The sequence below is a fragment of the Echinops telfairi genome, unplaced genomic scaffold, assembly GCF_000313985.2.
Source record: "Echinops telfairi isolate 266 unplaced genomic scaffold, ASM31398v2 ScPeMD7_7469;HRSCAF=8507_1, whole genome shotgun sequence".
NCBI lineage: Eukaryota > Metazoa > Chordata > Mammalia > Afrosoricida > Tenrecidae > Echinops > Echinops telfairi.
This window is the reverse complement of record NW_022111373.1, coordinates 115,877,480-115,893,855: the sequence shown is the minus strand read 5'-3', so window position 1 is coordinate 115,893,855 and position 16,376 is coordinate 115,877,480. Positions and strand designations below refer to the sequence as shown.

The following is a 16,376-nucleotide window of genomic DNA, read 5'->3' as shown; positions in this document are numbered from 1 at the left end:
TTCATGAAAGGACAGAAAAAATAAACTACCCTACAGTCAAACCGCCCTCACCCCCCACCCCCCTTCTTGTTCTTTCTGCTCTTTTGTGAGCCCTTCGCTCAGTCCTTTCTTGCGTTGTCCCCTGGGCCACCTACCTCCTAAAGGGCTTATCACCTGCACCCCCACCCCCGCGTCCTTCCTTTAGGCGTGCGCACATCCGGGTCTCTCCCTCCAGCAGGGGGCAGTCTACGGTTTTCAGTCCTCTGCCGTTGGACTCCGGTGTCCCCTCTTCTCCAAACCGCTCACCTAGCTCCTGCATAGCAACGCTTCCTTGGCAACGGTTGCTATTGGCAACGGGAGGACGCGGTGCGGCGGCCCATTCTTGCCTGTTCGCATCACCGCGGAATCAGAGCCATGTCGGAGATTTTGTGCCAGTGGCTCAACCAGGAGTTGAAAGTGTCCCAGTCCGTGAGTGAGTGACCACGGCTGAGCCGGGCGGGCGGGGCGCGGGGTCCGGAGGCGGCGCGCTGCGGAAAAGCGGCGGGGGAGGCGCGAGCGGCGCGAGTGGGGTCACTCCGCTCCGTCCCAGAGGGGTCTCCTGGTGGATTGAGAGCCCCCCTGAGTCGGTATCGGAAGTTCTCACCTCCCTGCGCTTCCCATCATCACTGCCCGCCCAGGCCCAAGGGGCTTTTAACATACTGTGTGCTTCTAGGCAGTTGGCTGGCCTCTGTAGTCTGGCCTTGACACTGGCCCCAGTCCTGTCATCAGAAGCTTGGAGCAAACCATTGCGACCCAAACTCCAAACTTACTGCCCGCAAGTCGATTTTGTAGTAGGGACAGGGTAGAAGTGCCCCTGTGGGGTTCTGAGACTGGAGTAGAAAGCCTCATCTTTTCCCCGCGGGTGGCTGTTTTTGAACTTCTGCCTTTATGGTTAGCAGCCCAAAGCATAACCACCGGAGCTCACGGAGCCTTAAACACAGTGTCTTGTACTAGACCACACTGTTTGCTCTGTGCCCTGGGCAAGGTTCGGAACCTTCTCGGAGAGTTGTCCTCTCTTATAAACTGGGTCCACACAGCGGACTGCTGCTGGGAGGGTGTGCAACTTGAGTTATTGCAGAATAGGTTCGCCTTGATACATTTTACAGATTTTTATAAGTGTTCAATTGATTTGGTGGTGTAATGGTTAAGGGCCGGCAGGCTAACCTAAGCATGAGGTCAACAGGTTGAAGCCACTCTGCAGGAGAAAGGTGGGATTTTCCACTCCGGTAAAGAGTTAGTCTCAGAAACTCACAGGGGCAAGTCTTCCCCCCCTTCCTAAAGGGTCTCTGGATTTCCTATAGGGTCTCTAGATTTCCTATAGTGTCTCTGGATTTCCTATAGGGCCTCTGGATTTCCTATAGAAATCGACTGGGTGGGAGTGACAGTGAATCTTCAATGGAGCACCTTCAGCTACTTTTGCTCACGAGGAACTTTTGTCCAGAGCTGACCTTACTCACGAACTGGACTCCATTTGGGTTCCATCCTCACCATAAAGCTGTCACCCAAAGTTTCTAAATCGTCCACCCTGGAGCCAGTTTTGCACGCCAGCAATTCCAAGACGCCACCATCATTCTAGCCCAGCACTACACCTGGCTCCCATCTCTTCACAATTGTTCTGGTTTGTTCACGGGCAAGGGGTGGGCGGGCAGTCAAACCATTTCCTTCTGTTTTCCCAGAAACCTCCTTGCATATAATGACTGACTTGCTACCGTATGGCGAGTGCCAGCCCAACCTTAGGTTATTCCACCAAAGATGCTACCTCAGTAGTTGTGCTTTGCTGTCGTTTTCCTACAGCGTTTTTACAAGATGCTTATTATCCCAAGGCTCTTTAACACTCAGCACTTCAAGTTACCTTTCTTGGAGGGAGAAAACCAGGATAGTTTTCTTTGTCACGACACCACCACAAACGGATTGTTTGTAAATTCTCTCCCTGGGCTGTGGGAGCACCTCATGGTGTCTGGGGAGCTTACCTAAAATACAACCTTGAACTCAGGACAGTATTTAGCTTTTTCTCCCCCCTCACTCCTCTCTCACCATAGGAGCAAAGAATGCAATTGTGCCCTTAAGTTTTAATGCCCCCCCAAGGCGGGGCTCAGGGATTAGTGGGTGGGGGAGCCCTCAAACAATTCCAGATTGTTTGGTTTAATTTGGTTCATTTATTTGAGTAGGAAAAACCACACACTTTGCTCAAGTCTCCAGGGCTCTGTGGCAAATTAAACACTTGGGGGAAAAGTATATAAAATTAACAAGAAACATAAAAACAGTAGTATACCATTATAATTTTAATCAGTTGGGGGAATTTGGGCTTTGGCAGATGGAGGAGTTCCTTCATTCTGTGAACATCAAAAGACTGGAGATTTTTACATGAGGCATTTTAACAACATGAGATTTGAATGGAAAATTCCCAGTGCCCACTTCCCTGGAGATAAATCTGGAAGCTTTTAGCTGAGACACCCTGGCCTAATGTTCTAGTCTGCATCCCATTCACTAACAATCCATATTCATGTCTTGGTCCCTGCTGCTATGAGGAGACCTAAGGAGAGAGGCAGTCCCCTAGACAACCCAACTCTACATTGTAAAAGGCTTTGCAGCCTGTGGGGCATGCACTCAACTGTGCTTACAAACACACAAGATAGTCGGTCATCTGTGTACCTGGGAGAGGAGATGACTTGGTATTGATGCCATTAAAAGATAGGGCAACTAAAAACCATCCGAGAAGGACTGCCAATGGCAGCAGTGTCTAGGGAAGGAATTTGGCAATGACCCTGGGAAAGGGTCATTTTGAAATGGCCTTAAGTAAAGGTCATTTTAAGAGCATAGACTTGGTTGGCAGACCACCTGGGTTCAAATTTCTGATCTGCTACTTACTACCTAGTGACTTTTGGTAAGTTATTTGAACTCTCAAATTCCTTCTCCACCAATACTAATGTCTTGGATAGGTAATTTACCTCAATTTCATAATTTTTATAATAGAGGCTCTCAGAGGGTTATGTCAAGATTAAACGAGACAATACATGGAAAGCATTTAGAAAAGTTAATGAATGAGATGTTTGTTGCTGTTAGGTTCTATCTGGTTGTTTCTGACTCATAGCAACCCTACAGAATGAAAAACTGCCCAACCCTGTACCACCTTCGTAATCGTTGTTATGTTTAAGCCCCTTGTCGTTACTATGTCAGTCCATCTCATGGAGGGTCATCCTCTTTTCTTGATTTCCTTTTACTTGACCAAGCATGATGGATGTCCTTTTCCAAAGACGGGTCTCATCTCAAAGAGCCCTGGTGCCATAGTGGATTGCAAGTTGGGCTGCTAATCGCAAAATCTGCAGTTCAGAGCTACCAGCTGCTCTCTGGGAGAAAAACAAGGCTTTCTATGTCCTTAAAGAGCTATCCACTGGGCTACCCACTGGGAAACCCACTGAGGACTTCTCCTCTGCCCTACAGATCATGATTCGCCACTCTCAACTTGATGGCAGTGAGTTTGGTTTTCGTTTGGTCCCTCATGATAGCAAAGTACATGAGACAAAATCTTGCCTTGTCGCTTCTAAGGAACATTTAGGTTGTACTTTCTCCAGGACAGATTTATTTGTTCTTCTGATAATCTATTTTTCATCAGCACCATAATTCAAATGCATTGATTCTTCTTTGGGTTTCCTGATTCAATGTCTTTATTCATGTAAATGAGGCAATGGAAAATCCCTTAGTTCTTTAACACTTGCTCTTTAACACTTTAAAGAGGTCTTGTGCAGCAGATTTACCCAATACAATGAGTTGTTTGGTGTTGGAATTAATTACATGAAAATAAAAGCACCAATATGTAAGGGTGCTTATTGGCGCCTAGATTGTATAATGGGTTGTACAAAAGAAACCCAGACTTTGTATTTCAAATCTAATTTTTTTTTAGCAAAAGAATCATATCACCTTCAGAATACTCTCCATTACACTTAATACATTTGTCCAATCTATGAGTCCATTCTTGGAGACATTTTTCCAACGCATCTGTTGGGATGGCTGCCAGCACCTCCCTTGTTTTTGTTTCACTACTTCTTTGACGTCAACCCGCTGTTTTTTCATGTCCCTCTGCATTCATGGAAACAGCAAGAAGTCACACGGAGTGAGTTCAGGTGTAAGGTGCATGGGGGAAGAGAAGCATTTTTTTTGCCCAAAATTGCTGCACTGAGATGGCTGCGTGAGCAGGTGCATTGTTGTGGTGGCAAACCCAGTCCTCCATCTGCTACAAATCGGGTATTTTTTGGTCACACATTGTTATGCAATTTTTTCAGAACCTCTAATAGAAATTAGTCTGACTTGGTGAAATGAGCTCCAAATGCCCTATCCACCTTACATCAAAACAACAAATGAGCATCATCTTGATCTTTCATTTCACTTGACGAGCTTTTTTGGGCAAGGTGACAATGGCATCTTCCACTGGCTTGACTGATGTTTGCTTACAGGGTCACAAGAATAGCACCATGTCTCATCACCAGTCATAACCTTGGGAAAAAACTCCAAGTCTCTTCAGAAGCACAAATTTCCCAGCGACCCTTCTCATTCCCAAATCTTTTGTTAAATTTTGTTGAGCTGTGCTCCAAAATAGTCCATATAACTTTCCCATCTCTTTAATGGTCTGTCATCAGTCTTCAAGAGCAAGTGCACAAATTTTGTCAGCATTGCCATCCATTTGGGAAGTTGACAGATGTCCAGAATGTGGGTTATCATAAATCATCATTTCTCCTTTTTTGAAACCAGAAAACCACTCATGCACTTGAGTTTTTCCCACAGTGCTGTTCTTTTAAGCTGTGTTCAACATCGCAACTGTTTCTGTGGCATTTTTCCTGAGCAGGAAATGAAATTTCACAGGTGCACGCTGTTCTCTTACAGTGGCCATCACAAAAAACCGAGGTTTGAGCAAAACTGCTTTTACGAAAAAATTCACTGTGACCAGAGAGAACCTTCGCAGGCAATTCTACTCAGTACAATAACTCAGAGCACGTTGCTCATGCTCACCTAGTAGGAAATATGCGTACTCTGAAAGCTCTGCTGGGTGGGGCTTTTTTCTGGCTTTTTCTTTTTGGGTACCCCCTCGTAGTGTCAAAAGTGTTAGACATAATCGGGGTATCTTTAAATAGTGAAGTGCTAGACTAGATGCGCATGTATCCATACCAGCGAGAGAAGTCTGGCAATATACTTCCCCAAAGTAGCCAAGAAAACCCTAGGGATCCCACCAAAATATTGTCCGATACTGTGAGCCTCCTAGGTTGGAAGATGATATGCCATAGACTGAAGCATGCCAAATAGTCATAAAAAATAGCACAGGACAGGGTCAGGTTCCAATTGTGCACCCTGCGGAGGGAAAGTAAAAATTGTATATACCTGGGGGGTGAGGAGTAATGAATGTGATTGTAAGTGGAAGGGTCTACCACGGTGCCTGATATCTAGTAGATACTCAACAAATAGATCAGCTCATTTTTCTGTCTCCCATTATAAAATCATGTATAATGTTGTGCCTGCCGTACAGTGAGCACTTAGTAAATACTTGTTTACTGCATGGCAGTACGTGAATGAGGCCAAGGTAGAATATAACAGTATTGTCTTAGGCCGAGCCTTATGGATTTGTTCATCTTGAGAAAATCACCCTTGTTCTTTGATCCTCAGCTGTGTGATCTCAGACACTCTGTTTCATTAAACCATACCAGGTCTTAGGAATTATTCGAGGCTGAGTTGACATCCTGATGATTTTGTAAGCCAGGGCAGCAATTTCTCACAAGGTGAAGGATAGCAGAATAACCTAGACTGGAGATGGAGCAAATACACTGTCCTGGTGGGATGGTACACTCAGGAGGCGACCACATTCATAGATCAGACTGTGGCCTATTGACAGTCATAATAGTTTGTTTGGTCGAGTTGGTCCTCAACTCCCACAACTGAGTGGGTTCTCAGCTCTCAGCATTCCCAAGTGACAGCAGAGCTTCTTGAAGGCCGTCACGATGGAAGCACATATCCTTTTGTTGTCCCACAGAGCTGTGGATTCAGAGCACCCACCTTTTGGTTAGCAGCCAAGAACTTAATCATGGCACCCCCAGGACCCTAATCAAAAACCAGATGTCAGCAAAAGGATACTCAAATCAAACTCGTGTTTAATGTCTGTTACTATTGTGCCCAAAGATATATTGTCTAGCTAGCAGTCAGCCAATTGTTAACAATCCGAATCCCTCCTAGACTGTGTGCTGGGGAAGCCACACCAAGCAAGACTGTTTGCCAGTTCACATCTGCAGCCCAAACCTCCTGAAAGAACACTGTTTGTGAATTCTCTTAGGCCCCCACCCCACCCCCTGTGGAGTATATTACCAGGTGGCTCATCTTGTCCTTTTATAAAAACTCTTAGAAGTTTTTGTTCCAAAGAATGGCATTTTCTAGCCTTTATCTCACATTACAAAGGCATACTTTATCTGAGTTTCCTTGTGTGATAGTTAGACTTTGTCCATTAAATCTTATATCCAGGCCTTTTCAAAAGTATCAGCTTATGTTTGAAAAAGGGTAATTTGGTTCCAGAAGATCCTACTAAATACTTACTCTGCAGTAGTGTGGATTGCATGGTGGGGGCCTTTTAAAGGTCTAACCCTCTAAAGATTCATCAAACTGTAGATCTGATAAAGCATCTTAGACATCATTGAGCACAGCTTCTCCCCGGGATGTGAAATGAAGACAGCTGGGTCATAGTGAGTATTGGTCAGTAGTTGAAAACCACCAGCTACTCCTTGGGGAAAAGGTGAGGCTTTCTTCTCCTGTAAGGATTTATAGTCTTGAAACCCCACAGGGCAGTTCTACTCTGTCCTACAGGGCTGGAGTCAGAGTCAGAGTTGATTCAGTGGCAGTGAGTTTGGTTTCTAGGGTTATGGAGATTTTTTAGGGTTTCGCAGCTTGGCAGTGACACATTAGGAACAGATTCGAAGTCTGAAAGTAAAGTCTCAAGACTGCAGTTCTTGGGAAAATGAGAAAATAATACTACCTGTGGTGTCACCCAACACGTTTTTAACATTTCTGGGCTATCTCACCAGCCGTTTCCTTGATTGGAACTTAGCTTTTGATGACTCAACGTTAAGACAGCATATCTAATAGCAGATGACTGTGGTGCATACCCAGATCAAAACTTTCAGATCCAGAATTCCAGTGACACCCACTCTTGGATCCATTGGGCATATAGTGATTGACTTTGTTTCAAGTAGCTAACCTTGAGAACTATGGTAAAAACTTTCAATGGTGAACCTTTAAAAAGTTGCTTATCCTGTTCTTTTGCCATAGAGATAGAAATTGTCCATTTCTTCCAGACGGAGGTCCCGGGACACACATGTAGTTGAACAAAGCTGGGGTAACTGACTTGTTCCAAGGAGGGGGAACAATTATGATGAGGAGGAATTGCCTTGGGCTGTCTCAATATGAGGATATCAGAAAGGGCATTTGGACTTGCATTGGGTGGGTGGCAGAAAGGTCAAGACAGGAGCGCTTTGCTCTGAATCAGCTCTTGTCAGGAAGCATCAGTAATCCTGTGGTGGTGGTCGTTAGGTGCCATTGAGTGGGTTCTGACCCACAGAGACCCTATACATAGCAGACCGAGACATTGCCCGATCCCGGACCATCCTCACTAGTGTTCCTATGCCAGAGCCCATTGTTGCTAGTATTTCAAGTGCCAGGAGGGTCACCCAAAGTGAAGGGGCTTCAGCAGAGCTTCCAGACGAGGAACAGACAACAAAGAGGCTGCTCCTTGGGAGGAAGTAGTCACTGAAAACCTTATCCAGAGCTTCAGAACAATCCCATGGGTGGGGACCTTAATCAGTCTTGTCTAGAAGGTGGTCACGGATGAACCTAGGAAAAGCTGTGATTCGTCCAGAAGCAGAAATCCCTCATTGACGGAGGGCATTTGGTCATTTGTGTAGTTTGGAAAAATAGTCTTGTTTACGTCTGTGGTCAGGTGTGATTACAAAGCGATTTTGTTTTTGTCTTGATTCTTCAGGGTCAGAGTGGCCTTGCCTGGCCCTGCTGTGCCATAAGCTAGTTAATGTTCAGCAGAATGCCAAGGCTAGCAATGAGAGCCAGGCCAGCCCTGTCAAGTTCCAAGTCGACTCTCACATGAAAGTGAATTCGCTTTCTTTTTAATGTGGTCTTTTTAATGTGGTCAGTAATGCAGGAATCCTTGGGTAGTACAATAGTTAAATACTTGACTATCGGCGAAAAGTTGGCAGTTCAAACCCATGCAGAGGCACCTCGGAAGACAGGCCTGCGATCTGTTTCAGAAAGGCCAGGGCCCTGGAAGCCCCACGGAGCAGTCCTCTGCCCACAATGGGCTACCGTGAGTCTGCATCGACTCCGCTGCAACGGACACAGGACCACATGCAGGTGCGGTTTTACTGGTCCAGTGAAGGGAGTGACCAAGGAGGAGAGCTTCCAAAGCATGCAATTAATGGGACCTACGGTGGTGGCACAATGGTTAGGTCCTTTGCTGATGGCACAACGATCCCGCCAACCGCTCCACAAAGAAAGAGATGGCAATCAGCTTCTGTTTAGATTGTTAGTTTCATTGCTTAGCTGCCATCGAGTCGGTTCCAACCCATAGCAACCTACTGCACAACAGAATGAAACACTGCTTGTGCCCATGCTTGAGCTCCCTGCTGCAGCCAAAGTGTCAATCCATCTCCTGGGGGGTCTAGTTAGATGCACAGGCCTGAAAATTATGTGGGAAAATCTACTTTGTCCTGCTGGGAGGCTATGAGTCGGTATCCACTGGGTGGCAATTGATTTAAGGATGTAATTTATTTATTTCTGACTCTTAAATTAGAAAGCAGTAATCAGCGTGAGCCCCCAGGTGACACAAACACTTAAGCATTTGACAACTAGCAGAAAGCCTCACACCCAGGCACCTCAGAGGACAGCCTTACTGCTGAGTTCCAGAGATGCCACCGCCTTGCCACCATTAGGTAGCTCTGCCCTGCACATATTGGGTCACCGCGAGTCAGAGTCAGCTCCGTGGCAACTAATCACCATAACAGGAATAACAGAAGTCTCGGGAGGGGGGTGGTGTGTGTGTGCCAGCAATCTGCTTGGGATTTCTTCCCTCAAGGTTGATGCTTAAACACACCCAGTGGTGCTGAAGCAAAAAGCCCTGGCCGTCTGCTTCCTTCAACACTGCGGCCAAGAAACCCCTTTGGCCCAGTTCTGCGCTGTTCCAGGTGGCCTTGGCTCTGTGGGGATGGGTATTCATTCCCACCAAGTCCCTCAACGCCCTTCCTGCCTTCGGAGCCATTCTGATTCAGGGACCCTATAGGAGGGTAGCACTGTCCCTGTGGGTTTCCCAGTCTGCAAATCTCTTCGGGAGTAGAAAGGCTTTCCTTTCACCCAGGGAGCCGCAGGTGGTGTCAAACTGTTGACCTTACGCTTAGCAGCCCAGCTCATAACCCAGTATGCCACCAAGGCTCCTCGGTAAAGTTCAAACCCATTGAGATGCAGCTGCGGGAATCAGCCGGTTTCTGAGGCATCAGCCGCTGAGAGCCTTGTGGGAGCCTTATTCTACTGTGAGTCACAGTGAACTTGATTGCAGCTGGTACCTAATAATCAAGGGACCTCAGGCAAGGAGGGGTTGCCAGTGGGGTGGCTGACCTTGCTGCAGAGCTGCTCCATGGAAGAAAGTTTAGGCTTTTCACACTCATAACAACGAAAAGCTTCAGAAACCCAAAGGCTTGGTTTGACTCTGCCCTGTAGGGTCGCCATGAGTCAGAATCAAATGAATGAGTCTGAGCTTGTGACGGGATAATAGTCCAAACCGGCACAGAACACTTGCTATCTATGCTAAGCACTTTTATGTGCAATAGCGATTTAACTCCCCAAACAATTCTAAGGAGGCAAAACCCTTACCCTTCCTTCTTACACAAGACTCAAAACAAAACCTCACGGCCACCGAGTTCATTCTGACTCACAGCCGCCAGCTTGAACAGAGGGAAACTGACCCTGTGGCTTCTGAGGCTGGGACTCTGTTCTGGAGCAGATAAGAAACAATGGCTACCTATGTAATTGCCCGTGCTCCAGAGGCTTCTCCATGGGCCAGGAGCCAAGCCCAGATCATCCTTTCCACAGGCCACACGCTCCTGGAAACCCTTAAGGAAGGGTTTCAGAAACGTGACATGACGTTAGGAGAAAGGGCTGACTGGTTGCTGACCGTCTTATTCCCACACAGAGATCACTTTACGCAGCATGGCCATCCTGACCGGGCTCCTATGGTTCTGTCGTTGGTCAGAGTCACTCTTTATTCTGTCCTAGAGTGAACGTCCTTCTTGGTCCCCGTGGGAAATTGCAATTTTTAATGCAAATTAACTTAGAAGTGGCCATGATGAAATTAGTCCTGGTGTTCAGCCACAGGTAGTGGGAAGAACGCTATGATCAACTAAAGGAAGAGGAAAACATCTCTTATTCATGTTCGCTACTGCTTTTCATTCTTCATACCCCCCTCCCCCTCCCTCCCTCCTCCTTTCCTTCCCTCTCCCGCTGGTTTCTCATCTGTTTGCTCCCATTACAACTTTTGTTTCTATGCATTCCTCTCTCCCCCCTCTCTCTTTTCCCCCCACAGAAACATTGCATTGGGGCTATTAGAGTTATCATATCATTCCATAGTTCAATCACATCAAGCAGTATTGTATAATCCTCGCTTACATAACATATGCTTTCTTCCTTTGCTTTACTCTTGTCTGACATTTTGCTTGTCTTCTTATTCTCCCCCCACGTCCCCTGTCCTGCTTTTGTCATTTTCTCTAGCTCGTCTCTCCTTGTTTTCGTTTCTGCGGCGGGAGGACACGGGAAATCTAAAGTGTCCTAGGCATTAAAAGCTGCAGAGAGATGTTTTATGTTTGCTTATTAGTCGTAAACTACCCTGGCAATGAAATGCATAATTGGTTGTCCTTCTCTGACCTGTATGTCCTTCTTGTGCTTGTTAGTTTCCTTCACTTTGGTCCATGACTCACCGTGATGCCATTCACAATGGAAAAAACACTGTCCGGTCTGCGCCTTGAAATAGGCTATTTTGTGATTCCTAAGGCTTCCATTAGTTGATTTTCAGAAGCAAATTGGCAGACTTTCCTTCCTTGTACATCTTAACCTGGAAACTCCACTGCAATCTTTTCCACAACATAGCAATAGGCAGGCCTCCACTAAGAGATTGGTGGTGGCTGTGCATGGGTCTCCCCCCTGGAAAGAAAGACTTCTCCCATTGAACAACCAATGCTTCCTACCTTCCATGCATGTTGGTTAGGTGTCTTCAAGCCACTTCCAACTCAAAGCAAACCTAGAACAGAGGGAAATGGTGCCTGGTCTTATGCCATCCTCATAATTATTCCTATGTTGGAGCTCAATTTTGCAGCCAGTCTTATCAATCCATCCATCTTTCTCCTTTACAGTGAACTTTTACTTTATAAAGCATGGTTCTCTAGGGACCTGTCCCTTCTTGTAACCTCTCCAAAGTATTTGAGACAAAGTCTCATCATCCTCACCTAGAAGGAGTTTTCTGGCTGTACTTCTTCCCAAACACATTTGTTTGTTCTTTTGGTTGTTGTTGTTGTGAGGTGCCATTAACTTGGCTCCAGATCATAGGGACCCCATGTCCAACAGAACTAAACACTGCCCCATCCTGTGCCATCCTCCTAATCACTGTCGTGCTTCAGCCCAGTGCTGTAGCCACCATGTCAACCCACCTCCTTGATGCTATTCCTCTTTTTCACCAAGCCTCTCCTTTACCAAGCATGATGTCCTTTTCTAGGAACTGCACTCTCGTGATGACCTGTCCGAAGTCCTGAGCCTGAGTCCTGCCCTATTGTTTCTAAGGAGCATTCTGCTTGTCCTTCATCCAGAACAGATTTCTTTGTGCTTCTGAAGTCTAGGTACTCTTCACTAGTATCATAATTGAAATGCCTCAATTCTTCTTCAGTTTTTCCGATTCACTGTCCAACGTCCACATTTCATTTGAGATAATTTCACATATACATGTGAAAGTTGGACATAGAATAGGGAGGACTGAAAATGAATCAATGCATTTGAATTGTGCTGGAGAAGAATATTGAAAGTACCATGGACTACTAAAAGGACAAACCAATCTGTGTAGGAAGAAGTAAGGCCAGAATGCCCCTTAGACACAAGAATGGGAAGACTTAGTCTTACATACTTTGGGCACGTTGCCTGGAGAGACCATTCCCTGGAGAAGGACATCATGTTTGGTAAAGTGGAAGGGCAGTGAGAAAGAGGAAGGCCTCCAACAAGCTGGATTCCCACGACTGCATCAATGGGCTCAGGCATAGGAACCATTGTGAGGATGGTGCGCACGGGGTCACTATGGGTTGGAGCTCATTGGAAATGCTATGGTTTGTGTTAGCTACACCTTGGTCTTCAAAGTATGTGCTTGCTCTTCAACACTTCAAAAGGTCTCATGCAGCATATTTACCCGATGCAATCCATTATTTGACTTCTTGTTTTCAACTGCCATGAGCATTGATTATGGATCCAAGCAAAATGAAGTCCTTGATAACTCGCATCTCTTCTCCATCTGTTATAATGTGTATTGGGCCAGTTGTGAGAATTTTTGTTTCCTTTACATTGAGTTGGATTTCAGACTTGAGGGTACTGTCCTTCATCCTCATCAGTCAACAAGTGCCTCAAATCCCCCTTGCTTTAAGCAAACAGGGTGTGTCATCTGCATATCGAAGATTGCTAATAAGCCTTCCTCCAGTCCAATTGCCTTGTTATTTTTCATATAGTCAAACTTCTCAGATTATTTGCTCAGCATCTAGATTGAATAAGTGTGGTGAAAATCTGCAACCCTGATGCACACCTTTACCAATATTAACTCAAGTCAGCAGGATCTTGTTCTGTTTATAAAGCTGCGTCTAGGATGTACACTGGTACAGATAGGATGTACACTGGTACAGATAGGAACTGAAAATACAGGGAATCCAGGGCAGATGAGCCCTACAGGACCAGTGGTGTGAGTGGCGAACAGGGAGGGTAGAGGGAGAGTGAGTAGGAAAGAGGGAACCGATTACGAGGAACTGTGTGTGACCTCCTCCCTGGGGGACAGACAACCGAAAAGTGGATGAAGGGAGACATCGGACAGGGCAAGATATGACAAAATACCAATTTATAAACTATCAAGGGCTCATGAGGGAGGGGGGAGCGGGGAGGGAGGGGAAAAATGAGGACCTAATGTTGGGGGTTTAAGTGGAGAGAAAATGTTTTGAGAATGATGTACAAATGTGCTTTACAAAATTGTTGGGTGTATGGATTGCGATAACAGTTGTATGAGCCCCTAATAAAATGTTTTAAAAAAATAAAAATAAATAAGGTTTAGGCTAATAGATAAATAAATAAATAGATAGATAGATAAATAAAGCTGCCTCTTGTTCCATGAACAGGTTTTGCATGAGCAAAATGATGTATTCTGAAATTCACATTATTCTCAATGTTATCCGTAGTTTATTATGATCCACACTGTCAAATCCCTTTGCATAGTTAATAAAAAACAAACCAACATATTTCTGGTATTCTCTGCTTTCAGCCAATCCATCTGCCATCGACAAGGATATCTGTGCCATATCCTCTTCCAAACTTGGTTTGAATTTCTGACAGCTCCCTGTGGATGTGTTGATGCAACTATTGTTGAATTATCTTCAATGATGCTTTAGAATTCTAATTACGTGTAATGTTACCCATAGTTTGTTCTGATCAACATCCATCTAAATATTAGGTATTAAATTAAAGCATATGGGTAGGGAAGACTATGCACACATTTTAGAGTACCTACCATGACTTTGGAATCATTCTAAGTATTTTCCTTTTAATTGTGAACTAGCTCTCATAATAACTCTGGGCCATTTGGAAGCTCATCCTGAATAAAGTTTAAAGAAGTACAATTGATTTATTTTTCTTAAGTTACCTATGTTATTGTGTGGATTCAACCAAAGTATTGGGTTTTTACTCCAGAGATTAAATATTCTAAGAGCAAATATTGAGAGAGCCCTGAATAAAGTTGTAGGCTGGTATTAGGCATGCAAAGATTCACTCTTAAGATACATGTGGGTGGCCTTCTTGCCTGAGGTTTCTACTTATTAGTGGCCACACCAGTTTACACTCCCTGCCCCAGAAACCACACAATCAAGCTTGAGTTGTACAAATCAGGAAGAAATACTATTCCTTCATTTGCAATTAGCCACCTTATTGTTGTTGCTAGGTACTGTCCAGTCAACTTGCAACCCATAGCAATCCCATGTGACTGAGTAGGACCTCTCCGTGGGGTTTTCTAGGCTGTGCTCACGATCAAAGCAGATCAAAGCCAGCCTGGGTTTCCTCACCTCCAGCTGAGGAATATGCTGTCATTAGTTGTCATTAGTACTCAAACCCTTACCCATCGCACCATCAGGGCTCCTTTGCCAACGAGAAAGGAGAGGAAACGGAAATGATCAAGACTGTGATATCCTTCTGGGGTTTGCGGTTGTCTAAAGGACCTGGGTAGAAACTCAATGAGGATTCCTAGAGGATTCTGCAATCATTTGAGAGATGATGGTTTGCCCCATGATGATATAATTTATTTTATGTGAATTCGCAATTATTACCCTGGTATGCCATGGAACCTTATATGACTTCACGTCATAAATGTGTGTAAGTGTGTGTGTGTGTGTATGTGTGTGTGTGTAACCCCAAACTTAGAAGACATCAAAAAAGACCCCCGCTTTTTTTTCAGAAAGCAATTCTTTTAAGCTTTAAAATATTTTTATTTTCTATACTTCCCATCTGTGCCTAGAATGTTGCAAATATTATAGTATCAAGAAACGTCTCGTTGATTACATCTAGTCGCTTAAGTAGATCTCCCAGATAGATACTCTTCCTCTTGTTTAGACATGAGGGAATTAAAACTCAGAAGGTTCCATAGGTTGCTTGAGTTTGTGCAGCTATTTCGAGACAGAGCCAAGATTCCTACCCACAAGTCTTCCAAACCTGTGGCCTCTCCTCTAGACAATAGGTTCCCAAACTTTTGTGACCTACCTCCCACTTTTCAGAAAAAAATTTTTTTAATCACTCAGTGCCCCCTTGGCCATGGAAAGCTGTTGTATTTTAGTCCTCATAGTTCAGGATAAAATGCCGGCATCTGTTTCCGCAGGCCCCCCAGAGGTTAGTCCTGCCTCGTTGGGGAAACACTCTTCTAGACCATCTCCACCACTGCATAGGATTACACCTGGACAACAGGGACCTCTCTGAGCCACCAAGGGAAAGCTTGCTTACATTGAGTAGAATTTAGTTTAAACAAAGCAGTTGGTCTAAAATAGTTATAATTAAGTCTTAAGGTTTAAAAAAGTTCAATTGACTTTATTTGCCCAGAATATCCTATCATCATCCACAGGCTACATGGATAACTGAGATATTAGAACAATTTTGTAAAATATTTTGAGGGTTTGTTTCCTGATTGGAAGTTATTTATATATTTATTGGATGTGGTTTGTTTTATCTGATCCAAGATTGCTTTTCTCTCAAATTTCCATATTACCAAGTATGGATATACATCTCTTTTGAGTCTTTATAAGCCGTCTGCTGCTAAACTCCAGTCTTTCCCTCTCAGTTTAAACGTAAGTGTTGCCAGAGTATTTTTACATCATTTAGAGGTTAAGTCAAATGATGGATTTTGATTGTGTACTCACCTCCTGAGAATTAGCTGGATGGCAGTAGGCATGCACAACACTATATTTACTTTCATATTTCATTGTTTTTAAATCCAGGTCCCAAGTCATTTGCAAAGGCGTTTTCCAGTGGCTTTCTCATTGGGGAAGTTCTGCACAAGTTTGAGCTGCAGGAGGATTTTCCTGAATTTTCAGAAAGCAGGTTAGTGAGATCATTCTTCACTCTGAAAACAGACCAGTTACTTTGGCATTTAGAAAGTCTCCAACCACCAACACTAAGGCTAAAGTATCTTTGATAATAAGGCCCCTCCCAAGCCCAAACAGCCACGCTGTGCATGACCAAGGCAACTGATCATATTAGGCAACTGATGCTTCCTTGGATTGTTTGCTGTGCCCGGATGAAGATGAGAAAGTTACATGGTTGTAGAAAGACCTCTTCTCCAGGTGGGACCCATTTACAGCTGCACCCATAGGCCATGTTTCTTCATTGTTTCACGAGAAGTGACATAGCGTGTAGTATCTCCAGTGGTCGATTAGTATGTTCTATTTTAAAACTATAAACTATGAGGATCCGTCCAAAAGTACTGTTATAAAAAATCATGGAACACTTTATTAAACAAAAATATCAAAATATGAAACTAATTTTTCTCAACATACCCTCTG

At 44.6% G+C, this 16,376-nt stretch overlaps 1 protein-coding gene across 1 annotated transcript in view; it reads left to right on the top strand.

Moving 5' to 3' along the window:
* Window positions 1-345: 345 nt before the first annotated feature.
* Window positions 346-16,376, top strand: part of SPEF2 (sperm flagellar 2) — a 159,308-nt gene continuing 143,277 nt past the window's right edge. The window contains exons 1-2 of the mRNA XM_045285340.1: window positions 346-451; window positions 15,813-15,915. Of these exons, the coding sequence (XP_045141275.1) occupies window positions 394-451; window positions 15,813-15,915 (161 nt within the window). The 5' untranslated portion in view covers window positions 346-393. The remainder of the gene's footprint in view (window positions 452-15,812; window positions 15,916-16,376) is intronic.